Below are 27,517 nucleotides of genomic sequence, written 5' to 3' on the forward strand. Positions count from 1 at the left end.
ATTTTCTTCATTAAACAGTTCTCCCTTTTTTTGTGTTCTTCCCTTCTTCCATCTGTTTTTTCTTGAGATGTGCTTAGCATTTCTTTAATTATTCTATTTATATCTTACTTTGCTTGGTTAAATACTTCACTTTTGAACTCATCTATGAGGTCCTGAAGGTATCACTTTATGTCTACTAGTACCGTGTCTGATATTGCATGTTTGCTGTCCTCATTTTCCTTTGTATTTACCTTTCCTGGATCAACGTTCTTAGGATTGGGGACTGGGGACCCTTTCTTGTTGCTTCCTCTTGTCATATTTTTTGTTCCTTCCATACAGGTGTACATAGGAGGCCCAGCTTCTTTCTTTGTTGGTTATAGTTTGTCTGAAGCACTGACTAGGTGCTCCCTCCCACTGCAGTGTTCTACAGAGATACAGACCAGGGCAGCATATTCTGGGTCTGCCCCTCTGGGTTAGTCAACCTGCTGAGGGCTTCACTGCATTAGGGTGCACTGCTAGGTGTAGGGACTTGGTTTGGTCTAGCCTATTCAGTCTCACTCCGGGGCGTGACCCAGGTCAAGTGCTCCCCACCAATCCCGCTTGAGAAAGGAGCAGCTGACTGAAGTCACTGCAGCCCCTTGTTCTGGCCAGTCTTCCCTGTCCCAGAATGTCGTCTGTTGCAACATCTTTGTCTATGGAAGGGTTTTTATTCTCGTCACTCACCGCACATCAATGCAGGGATCCCCGCCAGCTTGGCTTTCAGATCGGTTCGTTGATTTCCGTCCTTAGTGTGAATACGTCTCCAGTGAGTTGAAACTGGTGGGCTTTCGGGTAGCTCGGTAAGTTTCTGCTGCATGGGTTCAAGTGCAGCAGTGGCAGTGAGTTCAAGCACAAGTTCAAGTGGCAGTACCAAGACTGTAGCTGCTCCAGTCATAGCACAGGACTGTATTTTTAATTGGTTTCTCTCAGCGTAGTTTGTTCCTCGGTTGGGAAGGTCTATCTCCCTCTGTTTGGGACTCCTCACGTTGTATTATTTTTGGAATCTAAGTTGACTGTCTCAGCCTGCTATTATCTATCCACCATCTTTTTTGAGTCCTCCACAATTCATTTTGCAATAACTTCACACAGTAGCCTAAAAGGTGTAGTAAGGAGTAAAAGCTGGTTTAAGTAGATTTCAGTAAACAAACAAAAAGAATGCATCTTGGGTTTAATCATCTTTGCTGCTGTGCCCCCAGACCCCAGACAGTGTCTGGTAGACAGTAGCAATAGTAGGTTATTAATGTCAGTGAATGATGAGTGACTTGTGGACACAACCACAGCCATCAGTACTGTTGCCATGCCACACTTGGGTTTTGGTTAAGCTCTTTGAAATGTGTACACAACCATAAATACTAAGCTTTTGAAAGGATTTGTCAGCAGGCTCTGCAGTGAGAGGGACCTGTGTAGGGACCCTGTGGCCTGGCAATAGCACTGAGTAGAAGCATAGGTGGTGGAATGAGTGACTCATCTCTGAATGGTCATACTGATCAGTGAGACAGGAGCACCACAGCCTAAATCCACAGGCTTGGGCAGATATGAGGAGGCAGATCAGCTCCAGACAAGACATCAGGCACGGAGGCTTAGTAGCAGACAGACCATTGGAGACAGAAGACCTTCTTTAGGTCTGTATAAGCCATTCTGCAGCAATAAGCAGGGAAGTACAGGGGACCTCATGTCCGCATGGTGCATGGCATATTGAAGATTTAATTTAATTTGGAGAAACAGTGAACCAGGCATGTTGTGGGATGGTTCATCTTTAGTTCATACTAAGCATTCCTAGGCTTGTGACATCACAACTGTAAGGAAATTGTAATCAAATTTAACCAAATCATGCTGCCTAGTTTAAGGCCAGGCTCTTTACTATCTGTGTTTACCTTGGTCAGTGGATGGCTCCTCTAAATTTCAGTGGAGCCTCTAACTCTGTTTCCTCACCTCAAAATGTCGAGTTAAATCATCTACCTCCAAGAGTAACTGTTCATAAGGATTAAGTGAAATCATGTATGTAACACTTAGCACAATGCCTAACAGTAACCAGCTGTTAAGTGTACATTATCATTAATTTACCCACATTACATTAACAAAAGCATAAAACTATTACAAGGCTATTTCCAGCAATAGCATTATAGGTCAAAATTATTTTAAGCAACTAATTCACTTTAGAGGACCTTGATTAACTGATTTTTTTGAATCACCTCAACTGTAAGCATAATATATAAGCAGGGTATGAGCTGCATTTAATACAGTTAATATAAAGCAATTGCTAGCTCCCGAAAGAGTAAGGACAAAAGAGAAACATTCACTTTTTAATATTAGAGGGAGAGAAAATATGAAATAGCAATAAAACAGAGTTTCAAAACAGGCTAGTAGGATAGTAACAGTATTAATAAGTTGCATATTGTTATCTTCATAATATTTAGAGTATAAGATATAAGCATGAAATGTCCAAACAATTCAATAAACTAAGAGCAACTAGCTGTATATTTATCTTAACTATTATATGTAATTTTTTTTCTTTTCCCTTCTTTACTTTCCCCTTTCCCCATCCCAGGTTCTCTTTTATTTTTAGCAGTTTTTTTTCCAATTTACAATATCTATTGTACATTTTGGATTTCATTTACTAGTTCAGTTTCTCACAGTAGTGAGACAATATGATGTTTACACATCTAGGTCTGATTTATTTCACTTAAGCGTATGGTCTTGAGTTGCATCCATTTACCTTGATGTCTCAAGTATATCTGCTTTTATGGCTGAGTAGTTTTTTCAAGGTTTAGCTATTACAAATTGTGCTGCTATAAACAGGGTTCAAACATATAGCTGTGATATGACATTCTTAGTTCTTCTGGGAAGATACCCAGAAGGGGAATAGCTGGGTCAAATGGGACCTCTATTCCTAGTTTTATTTGAGGAACCATCACACTGATTTCAACAGTGTTTGCACCAAACATGGAGCCAAGGGATCCCCAGCCAGCATTTGTTATTGGTTGATTTCTTGATGATAGACATTCTTTCTGGAGTGAGATGGAATCTCATTGTTTTCATTTGCATCTCTCAACCAATGATGTTGAACATTCTTCTCAGATATTTATTTGCCATTCGTACTTCTTCATCTGAGAAGTATATATTCATCTCAGATGCCCATTTTTGGATTGGGTCTTTAAGTTTTGGGCACCTGCTTTTTTTCCATTCTTTATATGTTTTAGATATAAGTCCTTTGTCTGAGGGACAGCTAGCTATAATTTTTTCACACTCTGTGAGTTGTCTTTTCATTCTGTGAGTGATTTCTTTTGTTGTACAAAGCTTTTTAATAAGTTGGGATCGTATTTTTTTATTTTTTGTAGCATTTCCTGTGTGATCTGGGTTTTGACACAATCCACCTCTACAATCCACTCCTTGTCAACTTGGCAACTAGATACATCTCTTCAAACCAGTCTTCAGATAGAAAGACATGCATGTAATTACACCTAACGTGTTATAACTATCCTGCATGCAAATGGAAATGCATTGATTTTTGCACCAGAGTACAACATAACTTTTCTTTGGTTGATGCTTACACTTACACTTCATAAGTTCAATACCGCCACACAGGTTTAACAATTACCAGAAACTAGCATTAATTCTATCAACATATTACATTGAAATCATATTAGAGGAGAAGTAGTAATTACAGTCCTCTTTTCTGTAGGATTATAGCTGGTATTTAGAACTACATTCTTTCACTACTCATTCTTTATTCCCTTGGTCCTCAGCATGGGCCTCAGCAGGTCTTGGTTCTTTCCCTGGTGGAGTGACCCAGACCTTCATTCCTGACCATTTGTTATCCTGCTTGTATTAGGCTGCTGTAGTTTCCCATTGACTTTTATTAAAGGGCATGGTAGTACTAAAAGGTGCCCTAAGGAGTCTCCTGCACTCCACACATATTCTTCATTTCCTCCATTGTGAAGCTCCCTTGTTAGTCGGGTCAATCACCCTTGACAGCACTGTGACTCCTTTTTTAGCTTGTTTCCTCAGAGGCATGAGGAGATCAGAATGACCAGGGGGAATTCTTAGCTTCCAGTTCAGTAGTATCATTGTTGTGCTTCCTGGTATAAGCCTTTTTCCCCTCTGAAACTAAGACTTTTAAGCCAGCAGAACATGAGGTCAAGGGGACAGGAAGCAAAAATTTTGCTAGTGGATCACTAGGGGTAATGGTGCATGGCACCATTCCTTGAGTCCATATCTCTTGATTCCGGGACCCATGAATCCTGGCAATGGGAGACACGGTGCCATAGAGTGGACACTGATTCAAAGCATATATAGCCTTTTGAAGTACCTTACCCCAGCCCTGTAAGCTACTGCCACCTAACTGACATTGTAACTGTGTCTTTAAAAGACCATTCCACCTTTCTTTTCTTTTCTTTTTTTTTTTTTTTTTTTTTTGTCTTTTTCATTTTTTTATCGGTACCGGGGATCGAACTCACGACCGCCTGCTTGCAAGGCAGGTGCTTATGCCGCTGAGCTAAACCCCCAGCCCCTGACCATTCCACCTTTCTATCAATCCAGCTGCTTTTGGGTGGTGAAGAACAGTGAATTCTATGAGCATGAGCCCATTGCCTCTCTTCTTTGGCTGTAAAATGTGTTCCTTGGTCAGAGACAATGTTGTGCGGCATCTATGATGATGGATAAGGCCTTCTGTGAGTCCATGGATGGTAGGTTTGGCAGAAGCATTCTGTGCAGTGAAGGCAAATGCACATGCAGAGTATGTGTCTATGCCAGTGAGGACAAAGCATAGTCCCTTCCATGATAGAAGTGGGCTAATATAATCAACCTGCCATGAAGTCGCAGGTTAATCTCCCTGGGGAATGGTACCATAATAGGAACTCAGTGTTGATCTCTACTGCTCGCATATTGAGCATTCTGCAGTGGCTGTACCCAGATCCACGTTGATGAGTAGGTGTCCATGTTGCTGAGCCCGTGCATGAGCCTCGTCCCTGCCACCATGGCTGCTATGTTTATGGACCCACTGGGCAATGACAGGAGTGGCTGATGAAGGAAGTTGGCCACTATCCAAGGAATGGGTCACCTTATCCACTTGATTATTAAAGTCTTCTGCTGTTACTTTTCGGTGAGCATTTACACGGGAAACAAATATTTTTATGTCCTTTGTCCATATAGAGAAATCTATCTACATACTTCTTCCCCAAATATCTTTATCACTGATTTTCCAATTAGGTTTTCTTTTGGGTTTGAAATACCTTACTCCAAACACTCCTTGATTTCAGGGTTTGTGTTGAGAAATCTGTGATTCTGATGGATTTCCTTTTATATGTTTTCCCTCTATAGCTACTTTTAATTTGTTCTTGTGCTAAATTTCTGGATTTTTTATTATTACATGACTTGGTGTAGATTCATTTTGATCATGGATATTTGGAATTCTATATGCTTCATTTATTTGCATGTCAAATTCTTTGTCCATTTATGGGAAGTTTTCTGCCATTGTTTCTTTTTTTTTAGTTTGCCAACAGTTTATTTATACTAGAAAGTATAATACACTTTTGTCAAAGGTAAGTCTTATAGTGTCATATCAGTATTTAGCTTATAATGTACATTTCTCTCTGAGTAAAATGTTTTTAAAAAGTCACACGACCACCTATTAATGCTGTGCCTTTTCATGTTGATTCCACTCTCAAACCTCTTCTAGCTTTTGTAAAGTGATAATCGCTTTCCAGAACCCAAGAACACCTGTACCTAAGGTTTGACCATCCCATCTCAGTACCTGGAAAGCGAAACACATCTACCTGCATTTGTACTACTACACAGCACAGATTTCACTTGCTTTACAGGCACCACGTGTGTGGCTACAGCAGGTTGTGTAAACTGTATAACCACAGGGTGCATCTCTTGGGTAAAGTCAATTCTTTTTTTTTAAGTATTTATCCTGCTATTTTTAAAAAATTTTATTTTGAAAGTAGTAAAAATGCAACAGCACATCACAGAACAAAGCCAATTGAGACAATGCAGTGAAATTGGTACAGGATTTTACAGTAGGATACTGGGATAGTAGTATTAGGTACTATGGTGTATCTCCTTAACTTCACAATAGTTGTCCAGTCAATTACGTATAGCAAAATCAAACCAAAACTAGAACATTATAAAACCAATTGGAAGTACTGACTAGAGCACAAGAAACATAACAAAACAAAACAGTGAAAACAACTTTTGTCTTCAAACAGAAGATAGAAGGAAATCCCCCATATTTGCTATACTGCATATGGTCATCCTCCCAAGAAATGCTGAGACATCTATCCCCAGTAGCTGTGGCGGGGGGCAGGATGGAGAAGGGTGCTTGATTTTCAGCCTGCATGGCAGTAGGCTCATAGGTAATGGTTCCCTTCCTGGCCCACGCCATGGGTGCTTACCAGGAGGGCGGGTAGAAGAATAAGCTGCTTGAGTCTCACCATGACCAATCTCGGGAGCTCAGGTTCTCCTCCTGGCCCATGCCTCAGGCGCTTACCAACAGGGCAGGTGAATAAGCTGCCTGAATCCCACCACGGCCGGATCTTGGAAGTTCTGGTTCTCCTCCTGGCCCACGCTGCAGGTGCTTACCAAGAGGGTAGGTGAATAAGCTGCTTGAGTCCCACCATGACCAGATCTCGGGAGTTCTGGTTCTCCTCCTGGCCCTTGCCAGGCGCTTACCAGGAGGGTGGGTGAATAAGCTGAGTCCCACCATGGCCAGATCTCGGAAGTTCTGGTTCTCCTCCTGGCCCACGCTGCAGGTGCTTACCAAGAGAGTGGGTGAATAAGCTGCCTGAGTCCCACCATGACCAGATCTCGGGAGTTCTGGTTCTCCTCCTGGCCCATGCCACAGGCACTTACCAGGAGGGTGGGTGAATAAGCTGCCTGAGTCCCACCATGACCGGATCTCGGGAGTGCTGGTCTCTTCTTCTGCCATTATTTCTGCGAAGAGTTTATTTTGATATCTTATGCACTGTCTCTGGCTGTCTCACTGACTCCTGTCAGTCTTATATTGTTTTTCTTTGCTTAGTCTTGTAGCTGTTGGATTGATTTTTTATGGTCTCTTGGTATTTTTGAGATATCATTGTTTTCATGGTCACTAGCTGAAATCCTGTCTTGTAGATCTGATATTCTATTCTTGCCTTCATTCAATCTGTTGCATATACTTTCAATGGAGTTTTTAATCTCCTGAACTTCTGTTTGTATCTTTTTAATATATTCTGTTTCTTTCCTATGTTTACATTTCATGGTTTCCATTGTTCTCCTGAGTGCCTCTATTTTTTTTAAATCTGTGTCTACTTTAATGTTGTTCATTTTGATCTTTTTGTGCCTTACAGATTATTTTTCCAAGCCTCTTCCATTTGTTTTTTCACTTCTGTTCCTATCATTTTAGAAACTTCCAGTGTTTGGCTTCTGATTTCGTCTATCTTACTGTGCTCTGAGCTTGTCCTGGGTGGGCTGGGGGTCTTTGGTTGCATTTTTTTTCTGTCTTATCATTTTTTTGTTTTCTGCTTTTTGTATTATTTTGTTTTCTATGTGGATGCTTATAGGTTTTGTAAGTGGTTCTTAGTCTTTGTGTCTGTTTGAAGAACCCACCTTCCCCATATGTTGAGAATGAGAAGTTGTTACCTATTTGACTCAGCACCCAGTCCTTTAATACTGGATTATGGCAATGGTAAGGATCCCATACAGTCACAGTGTTGTCATATGGCAGAGAAAAACTGATTATAACAGACACTGTAGTACATTTAACAATAACAAGTCTTGAGCACAGCCTGGCACTGACAAACTGTGATAACTATTAGCTGGATACTTTTAACCATAGAAAGAAATACCAGCAACCTGTATGCAGTGATTTTCCCTTTAGTGGACTGATTTTAACCTATTGTGAGGGGGCTGGATTATGAAGGATAAGGAACAAGATGCAGAAGTGAATGAGAGCCAGTATAGCAGGTGCAAGGCTGGAGGGCATAGGATGATCACCAAAGTTTTGAGAGACCTACGGACAAAAGCGGGAAGCAATGGAAGAGGAAGCAGAGGAATATCAAGGTGGATCAGGCAGAGAAGAGCTAATGTTTACTCTCATGAAAGTGTCAAAATCAAGCAAGATAGTTGGTGAAAGAGAGATAGAAGCCAAGAAGATGAAAACAATAGGGAAGATAATAAACCTCAGTCATTAAAGAAAGAAAAAAAAGAGAGACAAAAGAGACTGAAAATATGATACATAAATTACCCTAAAAATAAAACAAGACCAAATTAAACTATTTTTAAAAACCCAGAAAAATAAGTAAAGTAAAATTCCTCTGTTGTTCGCAGTTCTGTGTTAGGTCCAAGTCTGATCTCAGAGATGTGCTGTGTACTCCAGCCAGTTTTACAGTGAGGTTTCTGCTGGGTACAGAGCTCATCTTGGCCTCGAAGTAGGGGCTGAGTTTGATGTTCTGTTGCTGAGGTTCTCTGCAACCCTTTGGATCTATCTATCTATCTGTCTGTCTGTCTATCTATCTACCTACCTACCTAGATATAAAGTGTGGTAGCCCACATGCTCCCTTCTCTTCCCCCATCCATGTACTGAAGTACAATGCTGGTTCATCTGACATATCAACTGCTGGTGTGTGTGTGTGTGTGTGTGTGTGTGTGTGTGTGTGTGTGTGTGTGTTCATACCCAGGTTTTGGGGTCTCTGCCTGGATTTCTTGCCTGGGACAGTCCTGCTGTGTGCATCCTGCCCCCCTGCCACTGCTGCAGGTGCCTTGCTGGGTCATGGGGGGTCCGCTGGCTGGGGTGGGCTGGGCCGTGTGAATCCCCCTGCCGCCACCATGGTTGCCTTGCTGAGTGAGAAACATTTAATTTTGGAATTTGTGTACACCATCAGATCATGACCACAATAACTCCAATGATAAGAAGTTTATTAAAAGAAAAAAAAGTGACTCAATCATGGTGAATGCTTTGAGGAAGACACAGATGCAACGCATGTTGCTTTTCTTTACAGATAAATTTAAATCAGACCTAAAATATACTTGATTTAAAGTTAAAAACTGGAAGATCTTTCATATTTTATGTAGCTCAGACCCATCTCTCTGATCCCCTATTAATAATGTCTTTGGAATTCTCTGACCTGGAAAGCATTCATATTTTGATGTAGAATTTTAAATGTCTGACAGATGCTGTCAACATGTTGATCAATAAAAGCCAGTGAGGAGTGATTTGATCCTGAGGCTGGTGCTGCTTCCAGAGGTTCTTTGCTAATCATTAAGGGATGCACTTTAACATGGGGGAAATCATCACCTAATTGCCATGTAGTTCTTGCAAACATTATAAAATTTTATTGAAAATAGGTCTTTGTCTTCACTGTGACACTTTTTAATCAACCACTCTGACCCTGGGAAGGCAGAGAAGCCCATTCTCAGAGATTTTTCTTTATCAAAATTATATGACAAAACATTATAGCATACAGAGACAACATGAAATCCATGTCTCATCACTTTAGTGTTTGTGAGACAGATGGAGAAGTACACTAATACCTTAGGGCTGTTGGCCTCGCATTTCCTGGGGTGGGAAAGTTTATAATCCAGATTTTCTTTTACAAGTTTCAAAGTCACTGAGAATTGTAGGAGTAGGGGGAAAGAGTAGAGTGTGTTCAGATACCTTCATTTAACAGTAAAGCTCCTGTGTAGACAGAATTTTGTACTGGTGTTGAAGAAAATTTGAAAATTATTAATTTAAGGGATTTTGTATCTAAGTAGCTTTTTGTTTAAGGTAGAAAACTGGTCCTGGCCACAGTAGGTAGCGTAGCATATAAACACCTAAATGGGAAACAAGGATTACATGATTTGGTTATATCATCAGATAAAGTATAATTGACCATATCAGTACATAACAGGATTAACAGAAATACAAATTGTAGATAGTGTAGAGCTACAAAAACAGGTAGTAATCAAATCAGAATGGATATCGTGGTGAATCACTGTCATTTTCAGTATAGTTGTCTATACTCCTCAACTTGATACCAGCAACATAACAGTTTTGAATAAAATCTGTCAATAATAAGCAGCAATCAAACAAGTCAGATTTAACTAAGATCAGTCATGATACAACAGTATAAGTGATACAGGGATCCTGATTGAGTTAATAGGAAATTAAAGATAACCACTGTGCTATGTCCTGATATCTTCGGGACAGCTGTCTGTGCCCTCAGAACCAGTGCTTGCATACAAACTAGGACAGAACAAGTTCCAACCAAGCAGAGTGGTGCAAGCAATAGGGGTTTTAATTCCTGATACACTATTTAGCTGTATCTTCTGCTGTTTTTTTTTTGAAGATTATTTCTTCCCTTTATTCCCCAAAATGAACTGTGTATTTTGGGGTCTCCCCAACACTTACGGTTTTGTATTGGGGGGATCACCCTGCTATTTACCTAAGTGTTTCTGAACTTCCTCACTCCTGGACTGGGTTTCTAGTTATGTTTCTTCATTTATTAAAGCCTGTCTGTTCAACCTATCCAGAAATACTGGTCTAGGTGCCCTATTATTCTCTGGTTTCCTATCACATTGAGTTTCGTTTTCTCATATTTGATTTTGGTTCATATAACCTTCTTCAGGCTAATTATATTTCCTATAAAGAGCCTCTAGGTGGACCCTACCTCTTGATCTACTCTGCCTGCGATTCTCTCTTTTTCCCTTAAGTTAGTGTATCTCGGCCATCTGTATTAGAAATTATATCCAATTTTCTTTGCCTCATTTCTGTTGAGCTCTTTTTCTGTTGTTAGTTGTCTTTCTTCTTCATTTTGCTTTCTGTTCCATTCATAGTGGCCTCTCTGCCACTGTTTCTGGTACTTTTCTCTCTCTTTAGAATGTCCTGCAGTGTTCTCTGTAACAGAGTTGGTCAGTGGTTGAAAATTGCCCCAGTTCCTCTTTATCTTGGAAGCACCTTGTTTCTCCATTAATTTCTAGGGACAATTTTGCAGGATATATCAATCTTGGCTGGAGGTTATTGTCTTTCAAGGCTTGGATTATTTCGCCCCACGCTTTTCGAGATTTGATGGTTTGTGCTGAGAAGTCTGCTGTAATTCTGATGGGTGTTCCCTTGTAAGTGATCTGTTTCTTGTCTTTGACAGCTTTTAATATTCTGTTCTTATATTGTATTTCTGGAATTTTGATTATTATGTGCTTGGGTGTAGTTCTGTTTGGGTTGTAGGTGGCTGAGGTCCTGCATGCCTCATAGATCTGAGTAGCTTTACCTTTTCCCATATTAGGGAAATTATCCTTGATTATATCTGCTTCTTCTTTTACATTCTTAATTCTTAAGTTATAGATCCTCTTATCATCTTCTAGCCTTTCTATTGTTACTGCTTGTTTCCTTGTTATTTTTAAGAAGTTTTTCATTTCATGCTCCCATATTACAAACCTGTCCTCCAGTTCAGACAATCTATCCTTAGTTTCTTTCAAGCTGTTATGCCATCTTTCAGTAGAGTTTTTAGTTTCCTGGTAATCTCTTTGAACCTGCTTCATGTATTCTATGTTTTCTCTATTTTCTTCATCAAGCAATTCTCCCCTTTTTTTTGTTCTTCCATTCTACCATCTGTTTTTTCTTAGGAGGTGCTTAGCATTTCTTTAACTATTCTACTTATGTTGTATGTGGGCCACCTCCACTTGGGTGTAGCACTCACATCCATAATCCCAACTTTGGATCATGAGTCATCACAAACTCTAGTAGCCCACCTCCATGACTGCCTGAGACTGTGGTGGGGGACACATCCAGACACAAACCATAACAGGAACATTTACACAACAGCATGAAGGATGAAAATGGGTCCCTTGCAAAGTGAGAGAGAAGACAATCATAGCTTTTGCGAACAACCAGCTGTGGCAGAATGATGGCAAGGACTGGGAGTCATCCAGGGTCTGCACGGCCAGTGAGGGGGTGATAGGTACAGACCAAAAAGGTGGGGTGTGCGTATGTTGGGTCTTAGTCCATAGCACTGAGTTTGCATTTTATTCTGAGTAGAAAACTGAAAATTATTTTATCAAAATTTTCCCTCTGGAAAGAGTTATACAAAAGTAGAAGGAATTGTGTAGTGAAGAAAATAAATTCTTCCACTTTGGGACTGAATGTCAGGTCTTTCGACTCTTACTTCAGTGCTTAGTTATTGTGACTGTTCCTTTTATGATTCATGCAATGGGAATACATGAAAAAGTGAAGACAAATTAGTTCAAAATATGAATGTGATAAAAATAAACTAAGAAATGCTCCAGGGGAGACTCCAAAGTATTGTATTAAATTATTAGAAAGTAGAGCAAAAATCGAATAACTGAAAGTTAGAATAAAAGGTAGGAAAATGAATGAGCCAGTCCCACACTTCCAGTATTAAGTTTCAGTAGTTGTAGGTGACAGAACAGTGAGGATGAGCAGGGGCAGAAATGCCTGTAAAGTATTATAAAAGTGTTTTCTCTGATCTGAAGGACATAAATGTCACATTGAAGGGGAATGAGTGTTCAGATACACAGGCAAAAAGATCACTAATTGCATGTCCTTCTGGAATTTCGGAACACTTGGGGAAAGCAGAGAGCCTTCCACAGAAGGAAGTGATCAACAGCAGTCAGCAAGTGGTGCACACACTTTGGTACCTAGGTGGCTTTGGATTCCTCAGCAGCATCACTTGAAGCCTGAAAACAATGGACAAGTTTTTAGAATTCTGAAAAAAATGTTTTTGGCCTTAAATTCTATACCCAGTGAAACTCTTACTTAAGTAAAAGGTACTATCATGGTAGTTCCTAAAAAGACCCCAAACATTGCTATATGCCCTTTCTCAGAAGGTTTCGAGGGAATATTTTCCATCAAGATGAGGGAGTAACTGAAACCAAGAAGGAAGAAAACACGGGTCAGCAAATGGGAGCTGAAGTACAGGAAAGACTCAGAGGCATTCCCAAGCTAGGATCAAAGGGAATCCCAGGAAAATTTGATCCCCAGGTGTAGAGGCAACCCCTTTTTACTGATGCAGGTCTAGGGTGGTGCCAGGGGCCATATTTGTGTCTTCTTTCTCCTGCAAGTGAATTGATAAGTAAAATCAATGTCAACAGAAACCATCATAATAATAAAAGTCTTCCTACCATGAATGTCTACACGGAAACCTGGTAGCTGTCTGCTAATCAACATCTGGGAAAGATGGGCTGATTCCTGTAGCCTATCCAGAAGGGAAAAATGTTCCAGGACTTTACACACATGTGTAGATCTTTCATGTGTATGTATAAACACCAGTATCAATTATCTTTTGAGAACACTAATGAAGTTGGTGAAGGTTGCTGACTGCATTGGACAAGCCTATGGTTTGCATGTCTGCTGTGAGGGAGGCTGGCTTTCCACCATTAGACCCTTTTGATGTTTCAATCCTGTGCTGTAAGCATGAAGTTATTTAAAGAATAAGATGCACTTCTTAAAGTTTAAACAAATGAATTAAAAGAAATATATTATTTATTGTCTGAATAAATGACTAACCCCTTTGTCATTTAAAAAGCATTTTTACTTGCATATCCCCTGTGGTGCTATTCTCACAACAGGCAAGAAGTGGAATTAACTTAGCTTCCACCAAGGAGTGAGTGGGTAATGAAATTCTCTGTGTGTGTATTTAGCTATAAAAAGGAATAAAATTTTGTCAGAAACAGTGATATATTAAGAACATTCCTCTTTTTTTGGTAACATTCGATCACTGCTTTGGTTTTTTTTTTTTGGAAGCTCAAGATTTTAATTCTATGTTGGTATAAAGAAGGTAAAGGTAAATTTTTTGTAGTCCTTGCTCAATACAGATGGCATAGATTAAGAATTCTTAGTGGCTAAATAATTGATGCTATGAATGGTGGAACTTCTCTTGTTCCAGAGGAGTAATTCTATAGTTTTAGAATGCCCCTTAGTAATTGTAATAGAATTCAAGTAATTCTAAACTTGAAAACCTTGCTCCATTAGTATCATATTTTCAGTATTAATTACCTGGTGGGTCACACCGTGGGAAGATGCTCACTCTGGGATTGACGGCAGACACTGAAGCTGAAAGGTCAATGTATGCTTTCAGTTCTGCTCTAGTACTCTTTGTCTCTGCAGGACTGTGTCCCCTCATAAATACTCTGCAGGTCTTTATTCTGAAAGTTAATAAAGACCATTAACTTTCACATTGAGGAAAGGTTTTCATGAAACTGATTACTGCAGAATCAGTTGAGTTCTTGTGTTTTTTTTTATATTGCCATTTTGGGGAAGGTCTCAGTTCTACTTATTCTGTTCTTCTACAGAGCGGTTGAGACAAAAGACAGGAGGGAAGGGAAGGAGAGGTAAAAGGAATCACTCTGTGTTATCAACCAACTCCTAATGATAAAAGTAATTATGTACTGCAAACATGGATTAATAAACAAAAATAAAAGTAAAACTATTCTCATGTTTTTAGAATGTGCTATATTGTTGCATTTCCTAAGGTACTTTATCTTTTAGATACAGAAAGACACACAAGCCTAGATAAACAAAATTTAGAATTCAGTGGTTATAGCCATATTTGTTAGATGAGTGCTCTTATACTTAATGTGGGCAAACAGCAGTGTGTTGTCAGAAAGCACCTCGGAACAGCAGTAGTAAGGAATTGATTCCAGAGTAGTTTAAAGAAGCATGATTTGGGGCTTCTTTGGTGACCTGCAGAAGGGCATTAACTTTTTCAGGGACCGAGTCAATGTGGTGCCCTCTTGTTCTGCTATGCTCTATGCTGAAGACATCCTTGGTTTATCTAAGGTTCCCAAGTTTCCTTAGTAGTCATCTCTTGTGTTGAGGTGGAGAAGAAAATATTAGACTGTGAGTGCAGATGGAGATAATGACTGTATGAGAAGAGGAAAGGTAGCTGGTGTGGGGCTCTTTCACAAATGCTTAGAGAGGACTAATGCTGCTGAAATATGGGGGTGCTGCTACTTGCCATACCCTAACATGGGTTTACAATGTCATAACTTGGAGATGGGTAGACAAATACTGATACTGGAATTAATGCAAAGTTCAATCCAAGCCAGCTAGAGAAAATCGTGCAAGTTACTGTCCTGGTAACTAAAAGTCTAGGGTGAAGCTGGATTTGCAAACTTTACTTGATTTTCAAGACCTGGGTCCTTTCTCCCTCTTGACAGTGTTTTCAGTTATTTGGGTTTCATTTCCAGATTGTAGGGCAGACTGGCTCCAGTTGTCACAATCCCATTGCCCATGGTAGAGACACTGCATCCCCCTGTATAGAACAAAGTCTCAGGATTGTGTCTTCCTGGCTTTGAATTTCCTCCTCTGAGTCCTGTACTTGTCCCCACAAGTGTCTTGGCACCAAAGTTCATGTCTTAAGTGGGTGTTCTCAGCGACAGGCACAGAATACTACACAGTCTATATGCAGATGCCTATATGCAGATTATACCAAGCTGAGAGCCGCCTTTCAGCAATCAGTTTGTACTTGAAGAGCTACTCTAACCTATTCCACATTTTAATTCTGAATTTTTTTTCTTGGAAGAATTAGGTGATTTGTTGGATAGACTTAATATGATCCCTGGAATTCAGGAATCTAAGAATTTATATTTGTGCATTATTAAGACAATAAAAACTTCTAGTCTAATTCAGGAAAGTAACCTGAATCACGTATCATCTTAACATGATAAGACATCTATTAAGAGACAAGAGATCTATTGGCAGGAGAACTTTTAATTTCCTGTGAATTACACTGAGCAAAAATAGGAAGTTGGGAAGAACATGGGTGTTGGTTGGAAACGAGAGGATCTGAATATTGTAGTACTGTGCCCTTAGAGAGGAGTGGATTTCAGTGATGCTAAACTATCTTGTTTCACCATTGTGATATAACAGGAAAATTATGACCAGTAAAAATTTGTCTAAAATTCATCTTGTAGTATTTAAAAACAGTGATCTCATGTAGCATGTAAAATTTTTATTAAATGTAATAAGAGGAAAAGAAATGTGAATATGAGAAATGAAAAATATAATGGAGGTTTCTCAAAAAGCTGGGATTGGAAGTCCCATTTGTTCCAGCTATTCCACTTCTAAGCATCTTCTCAGAAGAACTGAAAACATCATACCACAGTGATATATGTGCACCCATGTTTATAACACCACAATTTGTAATAGTCAGATCTTAGGAACAACCTAAGTGGCAATCAACTGAGGAATGGTTTAAAAAGCTGTGGTATTTTTATATAATGGAGTACTACTCAGCTATAAAGAATGATCACATTGAGATATTTATAAATAAATGGGTGCAGCTTGAGACCATACTCATAAGTGAAATAAATCAAACTCACATGTATAAATAACGAATAGTTTTCCTAGTGTAAGAAATGGTAAGAATACATAAAAGTATGTGGTAATCATAATTCCCCATTATATTGCTTTGAAACCTTACAGTGTTCTCATTCATTAGTTGGAACGGTTTTATTCTGGGTTGTTTGATTTTATTGTCTGTGATGGTATGAACAGCTGTTTTGAAGAAAACAAGACATTATAATAGCTAGTGCTGATTTAATATCATCTTGTCTTGAAGTCCCACCAAGCTTTTGTTCTTCTGTCTCCATCGGTTTTATCATGTTGTATCTTACTGGATTTTATTATGTGTGATAGTATAAACAAAATATTTTATAGACAAGGAGATAATACAGTAACTTTTGTTCATTTTCTGTTAGTTGATTCTGAATACCCTGTAATACTTTCATTCTCCTGAATGGTTTTACACTGTCTTTTTACATTTGATACTATAGTATATGAAGGTATACTCAAATATTTCAAGGGAAGAGACACTATGGTAACTACTGTTATGTTGGGTTGTCTTGTGTGGTGAAACACTATGTTGCTTAAATTGTTCTGTGCTGACCTGTGTTGTTGTGTCCTCTTTTATCGTAATCTTTTTTTAAATTAAAAAAAAGCAAAATAAAAGATTGATAATAGCAAATAGGAAGATTGAGCTTTTGTAAAAGAAAAGGGGATTTTGAAAAGAAAGGAAATGAAGCAGGGAAAAGAGGGAAAGCGATAATAAAAAATGAACTGTGTCCATGAATCAACTCAACAGGATCCATGTAATCGTGACATACCGTAAACATGGACTGATAAGGAAGGAAAGATAATTACTGAAAGAAAAGAAAAATGTGAAACATTAGTGATGTTAGTAATTGTGTGAATTGCCAGTGCTTTGTTTTCTGAGTTTAACAAAAAATAAAGGAAGTTCCAAACACCACATTTTAGACAAGAGCAAGTGTACCTTAAAAAAGAGCCTTTAAAAAAAAGATTTTGTGTAATTATGGCTGTTTTCTAATGGAAAACTAATTTTCAAAGTTGTTTTTCATTGGTTTCTCCTCGGTGCCAGCATTGCCTCAGCAAAGGAGATGCGTTTAGCAATGATGTCACACAGCTTAACACATTTCCATCATGTTTGCTTGCTCTCTCTCTCTCTCTCTCTCTCTCTCTTTCTCTCTCTCTCTTTGGTACCAGGGGATTGAACTCACGACCTCACGCTTGCCAGGCAGGTGCTTATGCCACTGAGCTAAATCCCTAGCCCCTGCTTGCTCATTTTGTATAGTCTCAAAACTTACTAATGTGGGGCAATTTAAAATGAATTTACTGACATAAACACAAGTTCTTAGAGCTCTAATTGCCTGGAAAGTGGCAAGAATGCAGCGCTTGAGTTCACCGGTCCTGACATTAAAAGATGTAGTTAGATATTTAGTCAAGGGAATGGTAGGTTCATTTAAACACATGTAATATTTATCAGAATAATAAAGTACAAATCTTTACAAGACTTGGAATTGAGTTCTATGGCAGCTCTGGTTACGGTGCATGAATTTATAGTATTTGCATTCTGGGATACATGTGTATAAAGAATCTACCATGTTTTCCAAGCTAGAGATTTGTAAGAATCAAGTATAAAAGGCAGAGTAGTGGGGTTTTGGGGTGGGAGGCCTGCTCGTGGACTCCAGGGTTAAATCAGCTTCGCTACTGTTTAGTGGGATGGCCATGCAGGTTAGCTAACCTGTCTTTGGCTTGGTCCTCACATCTGTCTTTACAGATGGTCCGTGATGCTCTGACCTTCACAGAGATGTTGTTGGGATGACATACTTCATATGTGTGAAGTACCTGAAATGGAACTATAAAAGCATTTACTCTGAGAAGTACTTTCTGTGAGTCTTTACAGTGGTTCTGTAAGATGTGTGAAGTATTAAAATTCAACATCAGAATTGCTAGAAAAGCATATGAGGTCTGTATTCAGTTCACATTTGTAGCATAGAAAAACTCAGCAGTCAAAACTACACATGTGGCCTTTGGTATGTGCGCCTGAGGACACGCTCCTCCCCACAGCAGGTGAGATTTCTGAGTGCAACCTGAGGCTGAGCTGAAACAGAATGGACAGTCATGCTTACGAAATACATGTTCCTGGGCCCCAGCTGAGACCCACCCAACAGAATTTCTGTGAATGGCAAGCAGTGTTTAAACAACTGTCTGGTTCTTATGCAGGGCAGGGAAGATTTTGGGAACTGCACAGCTATTTGGGGTTCCATCACATGCTCTAATCTCACGTTCATTCTTTCTCACTTTGAATGTCAGATGTCTTAATTTGCTCCAGTTCTATCTATTACATCTGTGCAAGGGTTTGAGATTTTTCTTTCAGAATCTCAGTACCAAGTTTTAAGTTACTACCTTATGGTCCCTTCATTCCATTGTCTTTTTCATAACCACCAGGTATTTCTTGCCCACTACTTGTTCTAAGTGGAGTGTGAAATCATTCTACTTTAGACTTGCACAGATCTTTCCCACATGGCTGTGGTTCAACTCAGACCCAGTCTTACCCGCAGGAATCATGGGGAAGCTTTTCTCAGCCATGCTTTGCTTTTTTCCTCCCAGTACTCTTGATTTTTCCTTGAAGATTCCTGATTTAGAAAAGAGGACATAATTTTTTACCTGGTGAAAGAGAATTGTTTTATTTCTTTTCCCAAGTCCCTAGACTTAAGGCAAGTTTGCTTGGAGAGAAGAGAGAGGTCCCAGACATGTCCTGGTCCCAGGGGCTCCCATCCCAAGGCTGCTTCCGAACTCTGCGTCTCTCCATCAGTGGGTTTTGCAGTTGAAAGTGTGTGAGAGCTCATTGATCTGTCTCACAGGGATTGTCTGAATGTAGCTGACTAAGAACACTACACTTAAACCCTAAAATGTTTCAAGAATTCATGTATTTGGTGATTCCTAAGTATGAAACTATGTGTAGTCATGCAGAAATACCACATGCATGAAAATTTTATCACTCCTTGGCCAAGGTAAAGATTAATAGGGAGCATTTTGACTCTCAGAGTACGTAGTGTCACCCTCCTCTAAAATGTGTGAACTTATTATGTTCGTGTGACTGCTCACATAGACCTATTGGAATCTTAATGACCCATGAGATAAATCGTCCACATGTTCAGAGGGGCATCTACATCACAAAACAGTAGTGCTTTCAAGAGGCCACTGTGGTGCTGTACTCTTGAAAGCCCTTGAGTCACACAGCACTAATGGTCAGAATAATATTCATGCCTCAGGAACACACATGCTGTGGGAAGAAAGCCGTAGGCTTACAGAGAAAAGCTAATACACACTCTGCCTGTTTGCTCCATTTGCTTATTTTAAAGCAATGCGGACATTTTCTAAGAAGTGATATTAGCATTTTAACTAATAAAGTAGAAGAATTTAAGTTTTCAAAATTTATTTCTTCTTTGAAAAGATGAGCAATTCCTTTCAGTAAGTAAAATATTTTAAAAATCTCAAGACAAAATTGAAGAAAAAATTAGCAGCAACTGAGAAATCAATTTGTTGTTAAAGCATCAACAGTTTTAGTTTTGGCTAAGCCAAACCATTTCATCTGAGGAAAGTAGATTTTCTCAACTTTTCCATGGTTTTGTTAGACTAACATGTAAGTGTCAGTAAGTTTTTATGTAAACTAATAATCTTTAGCTTAGGAGTATTTTGACTTAGGTGCTAAAAAAAAAAGGCAGCACAGTCTGAATAGTAAGAGGAGAACCTTAGGAAGAGAAGAGGTAAAGGTTTTACCTTTACTTCTGAATTGGGTATCTTACTATTTGATGTATTGGTGTCTTTGTTGTGTACTGTCTAATAATGCACTCGATTATGCCTGTGGACACAAGAATCTAAAGAAAATGTAGTAGCTCTAATGTAGGATTTTTTTCTTTTTCTTTTAGGGATGCTCTCTACATCTTTCTTGGTAAATCTCCTCTCAGCCTTTCTCATCCCTGTCATATTTGGAGAAACAGAAATAAGATTTGCTGGACAAACACAATTTGTTGTTAATGAAACAAGTACAACAGTTATCCGCCTTGTCATTCAAAGAATAGGGGAGCCAGCAAATGTCACCGCGCTCGTATCGGTAAGAAATGACCGTACCTCTGTGGTGGATTGTGTATTTTAAATGAATGTTTCAAAGAAACACACCAGTGAAAACAGAACTCTAATGTCTGTTAGAGAGTTCTTGTACAGAGTATAGTAACTTAAGATAGTTAAGTAGAATTTGTTAAGCTATTGATTTACCTTGCATTCAGTTTAACTTTTGACTGGATTGTGTGTGGTGTGCATAGAAGTCTCTGTTTTTGATTAGAAAATAGTCATCCAACCACTGAGGATACTGTTTCTTTTGTGGCTCAAAGACTTGAAGTTTTGTTTCCAAAAATAAAAATTTCAGCAATAGGGTAAATTGCTCTAATACAAAATACTGTAGAAGCAGAAAAAGAAGGAAAGCTACTTATGAAGTCAACTGTGTCACAATTTTGTACATTGCTTTTAGCTTTTATTTACGGTATATAGGTATTTATTTATTGAACTTTGGCTTGAATATACATCTTGTTTGATAATATGTTAATATTATTTTGATTGTATCCTAATAGCTATTTATTATTTTCACTTCTCTTGATGGTAACCATCATGTTTTCTTACCCTCCATTGCTCTCACGGAGGTTCCAGTGGCAGTTATGAATATTATTCTGATGACACTGTTTATATGCATGTGCATTTTGTATTGTCAAATGATTTGTATAGCCTCATTTCTGTATTTCTGTTTATTATCGTGGCCCTTCATAATGTGCCATTTTCTTCAGCAATATGTAAGAATAAGTTTTCCAGTACTCTAAACAATTTATTTAGATTTTTAAAGTATTTAAAACAATTTATTTCTATAAATTAGAAGCAGAAGTTTACTAAAATTTCCTTATATATTTTATTCATTTTTGTACTAAATCAGATGATTAGCTATATATTATATATTTTATTTCTTATAATATTTATATTGGCTTAATTACTCATTTTGAGTTCTTAAGTGAAAGATACCTCATTTGTATTTGCACAATAAATTACTTCATAATTTTTTAACCCTGAGAATGTTATTGGCAATGCTGATTTTATAGTATAGAATCTTAAAATAATTAAGAAAAGTTTATCATCACTAAGAAGTTTAGGATGCAGAAAGAACTGGGTCTTAATTGGGATTGCTGTGGGACAACATAAATACGACTTCAGGAGGAGAGTTTTGGAAAGAGCTGCTTTGAAACTAATTGGAGGAGGGATTGGTTTCCTTGTCAGCTGGCAGGCTGCGTCCATCTCTTCTCTGGGAGTTCTGGCTACCAGTTTGCCATGTTGGTAGGATCACTGTGGTCCACTCCAGTCAGCCAACAGACAGAGGAAACAAGCTGCCACGTGACTTTTCTATGCAATTATTAGTTTCCCGTGTAATTATTTCTTCCCCCCATTATATAAAGAAATACTTTTATGTGGCATCATTTATTCCTTTTGCTTTCTGAAGGTGACTTTTGCCAGTTGTGAAATGGTTGTTTTTGTCTATACTGTCAATCTCAGTGCTACTTGGTCCTTGTCTTTTCTTTCCATTGCTCCAGTTAGTGTCACTTTTGCTTGTCTTAACTCTGTGTTAATAAGAAGACCACCTCTGTTTTGCATTTGATAGCTGCATGGGGAAGACACTGGCGACTTTTTGGACACCTACGCTGCAGCCTTTATCCCTGCTGGGGAAACAAACAGGACGGTGTACATAGCCGTGTGTGACGATGACCTCCCGGAGCCCGATGAGACTTTTACTTTTCACTTAACATTACAGGTAGGTCCTTCTTCCCCCTTGGTCTTAAACTCTTGTGTTTATCCAGAGATGAGCCACTCAGGTGACTGGTAGTGGTTTTCATGAACACCAGAACCTGGCCTGGAGTCCTGCTGTCTATTTAGGAGCTCCTGTAGCTGGGCTGGGTGCCCTCAGCTTGCTGGGAATTACCAGGAGAACCCCATCGTCCTCTCTTTGGCCCTTTTTTCTATAATTCCTCCTCCCCTCGCAGATGCACAGAAAGTGACCATGACTTTGGAGTTCAAAGGAGGAGGATACAAAAAAAGCAGGCATGGAAGTGGGAGGTCCTGTGCCTTAGAATGAACCCAGAGGGCCCCTTGAATAGCTGAGATGTCACTGAACTTGGTGGCTTGGTCTGTTAAGTGGAAGAGATGACTACTAGCTCCAGTGTGGCTCATGTTTCTGACGGGCGTTGGGAATATTTTAAAGAATAATTGAAACTTTCGTGAACATGAAACAGTTGTGTGCTTTTTTTCATATTCTTTTCTGCTGCTGTGGAGTGTCAACAGAAACGTTGTAGAAAACTCTAGTTTTATGAAAAAAATGGCTTAATATTTTATCTTTCACTTGGCTCTCTGATTGATAAAATAACTAATTTTTAAATACAGCACATTCTATCATGTAAAAATCACATTTAATAGACTTTTATATTGTACATTTAATTTAGTAGATTAGTGAGGACATTGCAGTAATTGTAACATAATTTATATTTATAATATTACTAATCAGTTTTTAGTATATAATTATATATTACTAAAAGTGATGGTTTTGCAGTTTAAAAAATTCTCATTTGAGATTTAAGATGTTGTTTAATTTGAATGTTTTCTTAATTTGTGTATTGAGACAGTATTTTTATTTATAGTCTAAATAATTACTTGAATACAAATTTTATTAGAGTTATTATTCTTATTCTACTGTTTACTTTATTATTTTATTTTTGGGCTTCTATTTTAGAAACCGTCGGCAAATGTGAAGCTTGGGTGGCCAAGGACTGTTACTGTAACAATATTGTCAAATGACAACGCGTTTGGAGTTATTTCATTTAATATGGTATGGTTACAATTTGATGAGTCTCACAATTGGTAGTTTGTAGTACACTAATTTTTTTTTTTTTTTTGTCTTTTTCATTTTTACCGGTACCAGGGATCGAACTCACGACCGCCTGCTTACAAGGCAAGTGCTTATGCCGCTGAGCTAAATCCCCAGCCCCAAGTACACTAATTTTTTTATTGTTTTTCAGGTTAGATCATGTCATCCTGCCTTTTGCTATTTTAATAAAACTTGCATTAACCCCAGCCTACCCCACATGCTGTAGACGTTCCATTTTTTTTTTTTTTACCTGAAATTTTTGCAAATTGAAGAAGCTTCTATGGTCCTGGTCATCCCTCTTCATAATTACTTTCTACGATCATTTCCTCTGACTCATTTTCCCCTTATTTTTGTGTCTCTAATGTGTACCCAGTGGCTTTTGTTGGAATCCTTCAAATACCGCTTAAAGGAAGCATTGTCTGCTTATTAGACCCTGCTGAATGATTGGAGTGACCATGAGATGAGAGAACACACTGACAGAATATGGAAACATCTGCAGTGCTTAAAATCAAATAGCAGCTGTTACAGCTCTACAGAGCTCTATAGTCAGTGCACACCCTAAAAATTTCCCACTGATTCATGTTTTGTGAACTTCATTGACCCTCAGCCCCAACTGTGCTTTACTTTTTCTTGCTTAATACCAAAGTCCTGTCCTGTGCATCTGACCGTCTCATGTTCAGAGGATTTTAGGGTTTGAAACAAAGATGGAAGATGGATCTCTCCTTGAGAGAACTGTTTCAGCTCTTAAAATAAAACATTTATATCTAGTACAATTTAATTTGTCACTAAGTTTTAGGCCACAGTAACCGGGATAGTTTTTTGAAATTGTATTATGAAATATCATTTTAAGACATGATGCCAGCTTTTTATTTATTTTCCAGTTTAGATCACTGCTCCAGTTGATTGTTTTGTGTGTCATTTTCTTAGTTCCATGTCTTTGAATTACAGTGAGTTATATGGTCTTTATAGTTGCATTATCTTCATTGCAAACAGTGTTTGATGACCTCAGTTTAGTAAGTAGATATTTAGGAACCTGAATTCCATTGTCACAAACATTAATGAAACTAACCAATCATTTTTATGTGAGTAAGAGGTAATTGTTATGAAACGGGCTTTTGTGATTTTTTTTTTTCATTCTGCTTTCACTCTGCACTTGTTACCTCCAGCTTCATGTTGATTTGTTTAAAGTTTGTCCTCTGCTCGCCTCTCCTCAGTGCTCCCTGTACCCCACTTTATACCCCTTGTCTATAAGAGGGAGTCCTAGACTGTGGCATAAATCCTGGGTCTTGACTGGTGGGCTTTCAATGCTGCCAGGCTGCAAGCGGGGTCCCATACCTGGAAATGTGCTCAGGGTCAGACTTAAGTTTCCAGCATGGATGATGATTATATTAATTATGAACATGACATTGATGGCTTTGATGGCACCCATAGCAGCCAGTATTAAGGGGTCCTCAGTGTGTGTTAGGGTCTAGGTAAGCACTCGAGATATGTAACAAGATTCGAATCTCATCAAGCCCTTTGGAACCAGTGTCCCTGGATCTATCTGTAGCTGAGGTACTGAGACTTACTGTCACCCCGAGAGGTGGCTCCTGCTTCGTGCTTCTTACCACCTCCCCATCTGCGCTGGACTCCCTTCAGCCAAGTCAGTATACATATATATATATATTTTTTTTTTAGTTTTATTTAAGGAGAAAAAAAAAAACCAGAAAAAGGGTACAAGTTATACAGAATTTCAGAAAAAATAAACAGTAGGAAATCACTAGTTAATTACATATTGTCATCTTAGAAATAGTTGTTGAAGTTACAAAATTAAAGCATATAAAGTGGACTTTCAAACAGTGAGACTGCAAACAGTTTTGTTCAATGATCCAACAAAACTCAGTAATATGGTTATCTATCTTATACACTTAAGTATATATGCAGTTATATCTTTTAGAGAACTTTCTTTTCCTTTCTTTACAATGACAATTACACATTTTGGGTTTTATTACTCTCACAGTTCTTATTACTTTTTTTTTTTTTTTTAAGAAAGTAAAACCAAATGTGACATACCAGGACAGAGTCAATCAAATCAAAAGGATGGACATAATACATAATGTAAAAACAAAATACAAGGTGATCAACAATGGTTACCATACTGCCTCTTGTTATCTTAAAAAGAATTGCCTATATCATCAGTTATAATAAAATTGAACAAAACAGTACTTTTTTCTGGCAGTGTTCGTGTCCTGAAAGTCATTATCAGTTATTTTCCAACATCATGCTGACTGGAGATGAGGGAGGGGGCAGTGGAAGCAGGGCTCAGTGTGTCCCAGTGGGCCACTGCCTCGCTCTGGGGGTTTACCTCAGTCCTGGGCCCGGCAGGGTCCCCCGAGGAATTGAGTTTACCTTCTTTCAGGTAGATCACCTCCAGGATTCCTCACCAAGACTGATACTTGGTGATAGAACAAGAGCCTGCATCTTTGCCTGGTTAGTTTTATGATCCCTTTACTATATCATTTTTTTAAAATTTCACTTATTTTTATTAGCTACAGTGAACTGATGCCAGAGATGCTACTTTCTTATAGTGCTGTGTAGATTCGTTTCCCTGTGTGAAATTTCATATTTAAGATGCAGATTTTTGACACTTCCTCTTCCAGTCGCTAAGTCCCCAACTGTCTCTGCTCCTCCCGACAGCCCCCATCAGTCACAGTGAGGGAGCTCAGGGGCAGGAATGAGTCTGTGCCTGTGACTCTCATCAGGGAAAAGGGCACCTACGGGAAGGTCACTGTCACCTTTGAGGTAAGTTTACTTGGAAATAAAGTTTCTTTGTACAATGAACACTTAATAAAAATACTTTTGCCTCCTGATAAATTTCATGGTTAATATAAACATATTTTCCTTGCTACTTGCATGTATTAGTTTTATGGGGTATTTTAGATGTGGGGTAGGAATAAATCTCAGAATAATAATTGTGAACTTTGTAAAATTCCTATGATAAATATTTTCAAGGATTTAAAAAATACTTATGGGTTATTTAAGCTTGCATAAAATTATTTTCTACATAGTCTTCCTATTTTCCCCCCAAGACACTCCAGGACTGTGTTAACGCCAGTTGCCTCTGCTCAGAGGCCATGGGTATGGTGTGGTAGGGGAGGCCAGGTGCAGGACACTTCCTGGGAGCCTGCTACATTCATGTTATGGCTTCTTGAATAGCGTGTCACACACTGCTGCTCAGTGAGCTCAGTCTCAGTTTCCATTTTATTTTTTATTACTTTGTGAGATCCAAACCTTGCTATTTTCAAGCCTCAGTGTATTAGCTCCTATACCAGCTTCTATCTTAATTGTTAATTGCAAGAGTGAATTCTTGGACTTTAGTAACATTCTTCTACTGTAACATTGAAGAGCTCTATTTATGCACATGACTACCAGTAGAAGATGGTGAAACATAAAAACGTAGTAAAAGCCAACTAAATATACAGTACTCTTGTGAGTTCTTTATAGGAAGCCTCAAGCAGTTTCTCATATACTTAGAAATATGCATTTGATAATGAACTTTGGAAGACACTTCCAATAGGTATGCAGAAAATGAGAAAATAATTTGGTTAAGGGAAAGATATGCTATCAAAGTTACAGCATTTTCAACTTATCTATAATGTCCTTAGCCTTCGTTTTGTTTAAACCACTGTTGGTAGCATTTGTGCAACACTGTCTGTGGATGTTCATGGCTCCATGTGCCCTACAGTGATCAGCGCCGCATGTAAAAAGCAATTTTCCCCAGCACTTGGGCTCCCTTATGATCTTAGATTTTTTTTCTCTGTAACATTTGCCATGATCTAGCACAGATGCTTATCTTTGCTCATCTTTTATTCTCCTCTGTTAACTGTAAGGCCCAAGGAGAATGAAATTTGCCTTGTTCACTGCTCTGTTCTCAGTAGTAGCTGGAAAGGACCAGGCACAAGGTACTCAGTATTTTTTGAAATGAGTGATTTTATTAGAGCTTCACATCCAGCCTGTGAAATCAAACTTCCTATGCTCATTTTAAACATGAGCAAAATGCTGCATAAGCTTGTTAAATAACTTTTTAAGGGTCACACGGTCAGTTTATCTGATTGGTATCTGATCCCATTTTCTGAGGGGAATATCCTTCCACCTAAGAAGAAATATTTATAGACTTCCCCTTCTTAGATTTGATATAATGATTGAAAAAATATAAAGATCTTAAAGACATAATTTTAGTCAAGAAACATAATTACATTAAGGACACTGTTAATTAGATATAGGTTTGT

At 38.6% G+C, this 27,517-nt stretch overlaps 1 protein-coding gene across 4 annotated transcripts in view; it reads left to right on the forward strand.

The window, feature by feature from the left end:
• Positions 1-27,517, forward strand: part of Adgrv1 (adhesion G protein-coupled receptor V1) — a 526,418-nt gene that overhangs the window by 43,851 nt on the left and 455,050 nt on the right. For 2 of the 4 annotated variants that reach the window (XM_063245326.1, XM_063245327.1), the window contains exons 2-6: positions 20,224-20,408; positions 21,993-22,142; positions 23,115-23,210; positions 23,304-23,333; positions 25,926-26,030. In XM_063245326.1, the coding sequence (XP_063101396.1) occupies positions 20,226-20,408; positions 21,993-22,142; positions 23,115-23,210; positions 23,304-23,333; positions 25,926-26,030 (564 nt within the window). In that variant the 5' untranslated portion in view covers positions 20,224-20,225. The remainder of the gene's footprint in view (positions 1-20,223; positions 20,409-21,992; positions 22,143-23,114; positions 23,211-23,303; positions 23,334-25,925; positions 26,031-27,517) is intronic. The other 2 variants (XM_063245328.1, XM_063245329.1) reach the window with 1 other exon arrangement.

Source organism: Cavia porcellus, unplaced genomic scaffold, assembly GCF_034190915.1.
Source record: "Cavia porcellus strain 051 isolate PalLab524CR breed Dunkin Hartley unplaced genomic scaffold, mCavPor4.1 scaffold_2, whole genome shotgun sequence".
In the NCBI taxonomy this organism is placed as follows: Eukaryota; Metazoa; Chordata; class Mammalia; order Rodentia; family Caviidae; genus Cavia; species Cavia porcellus.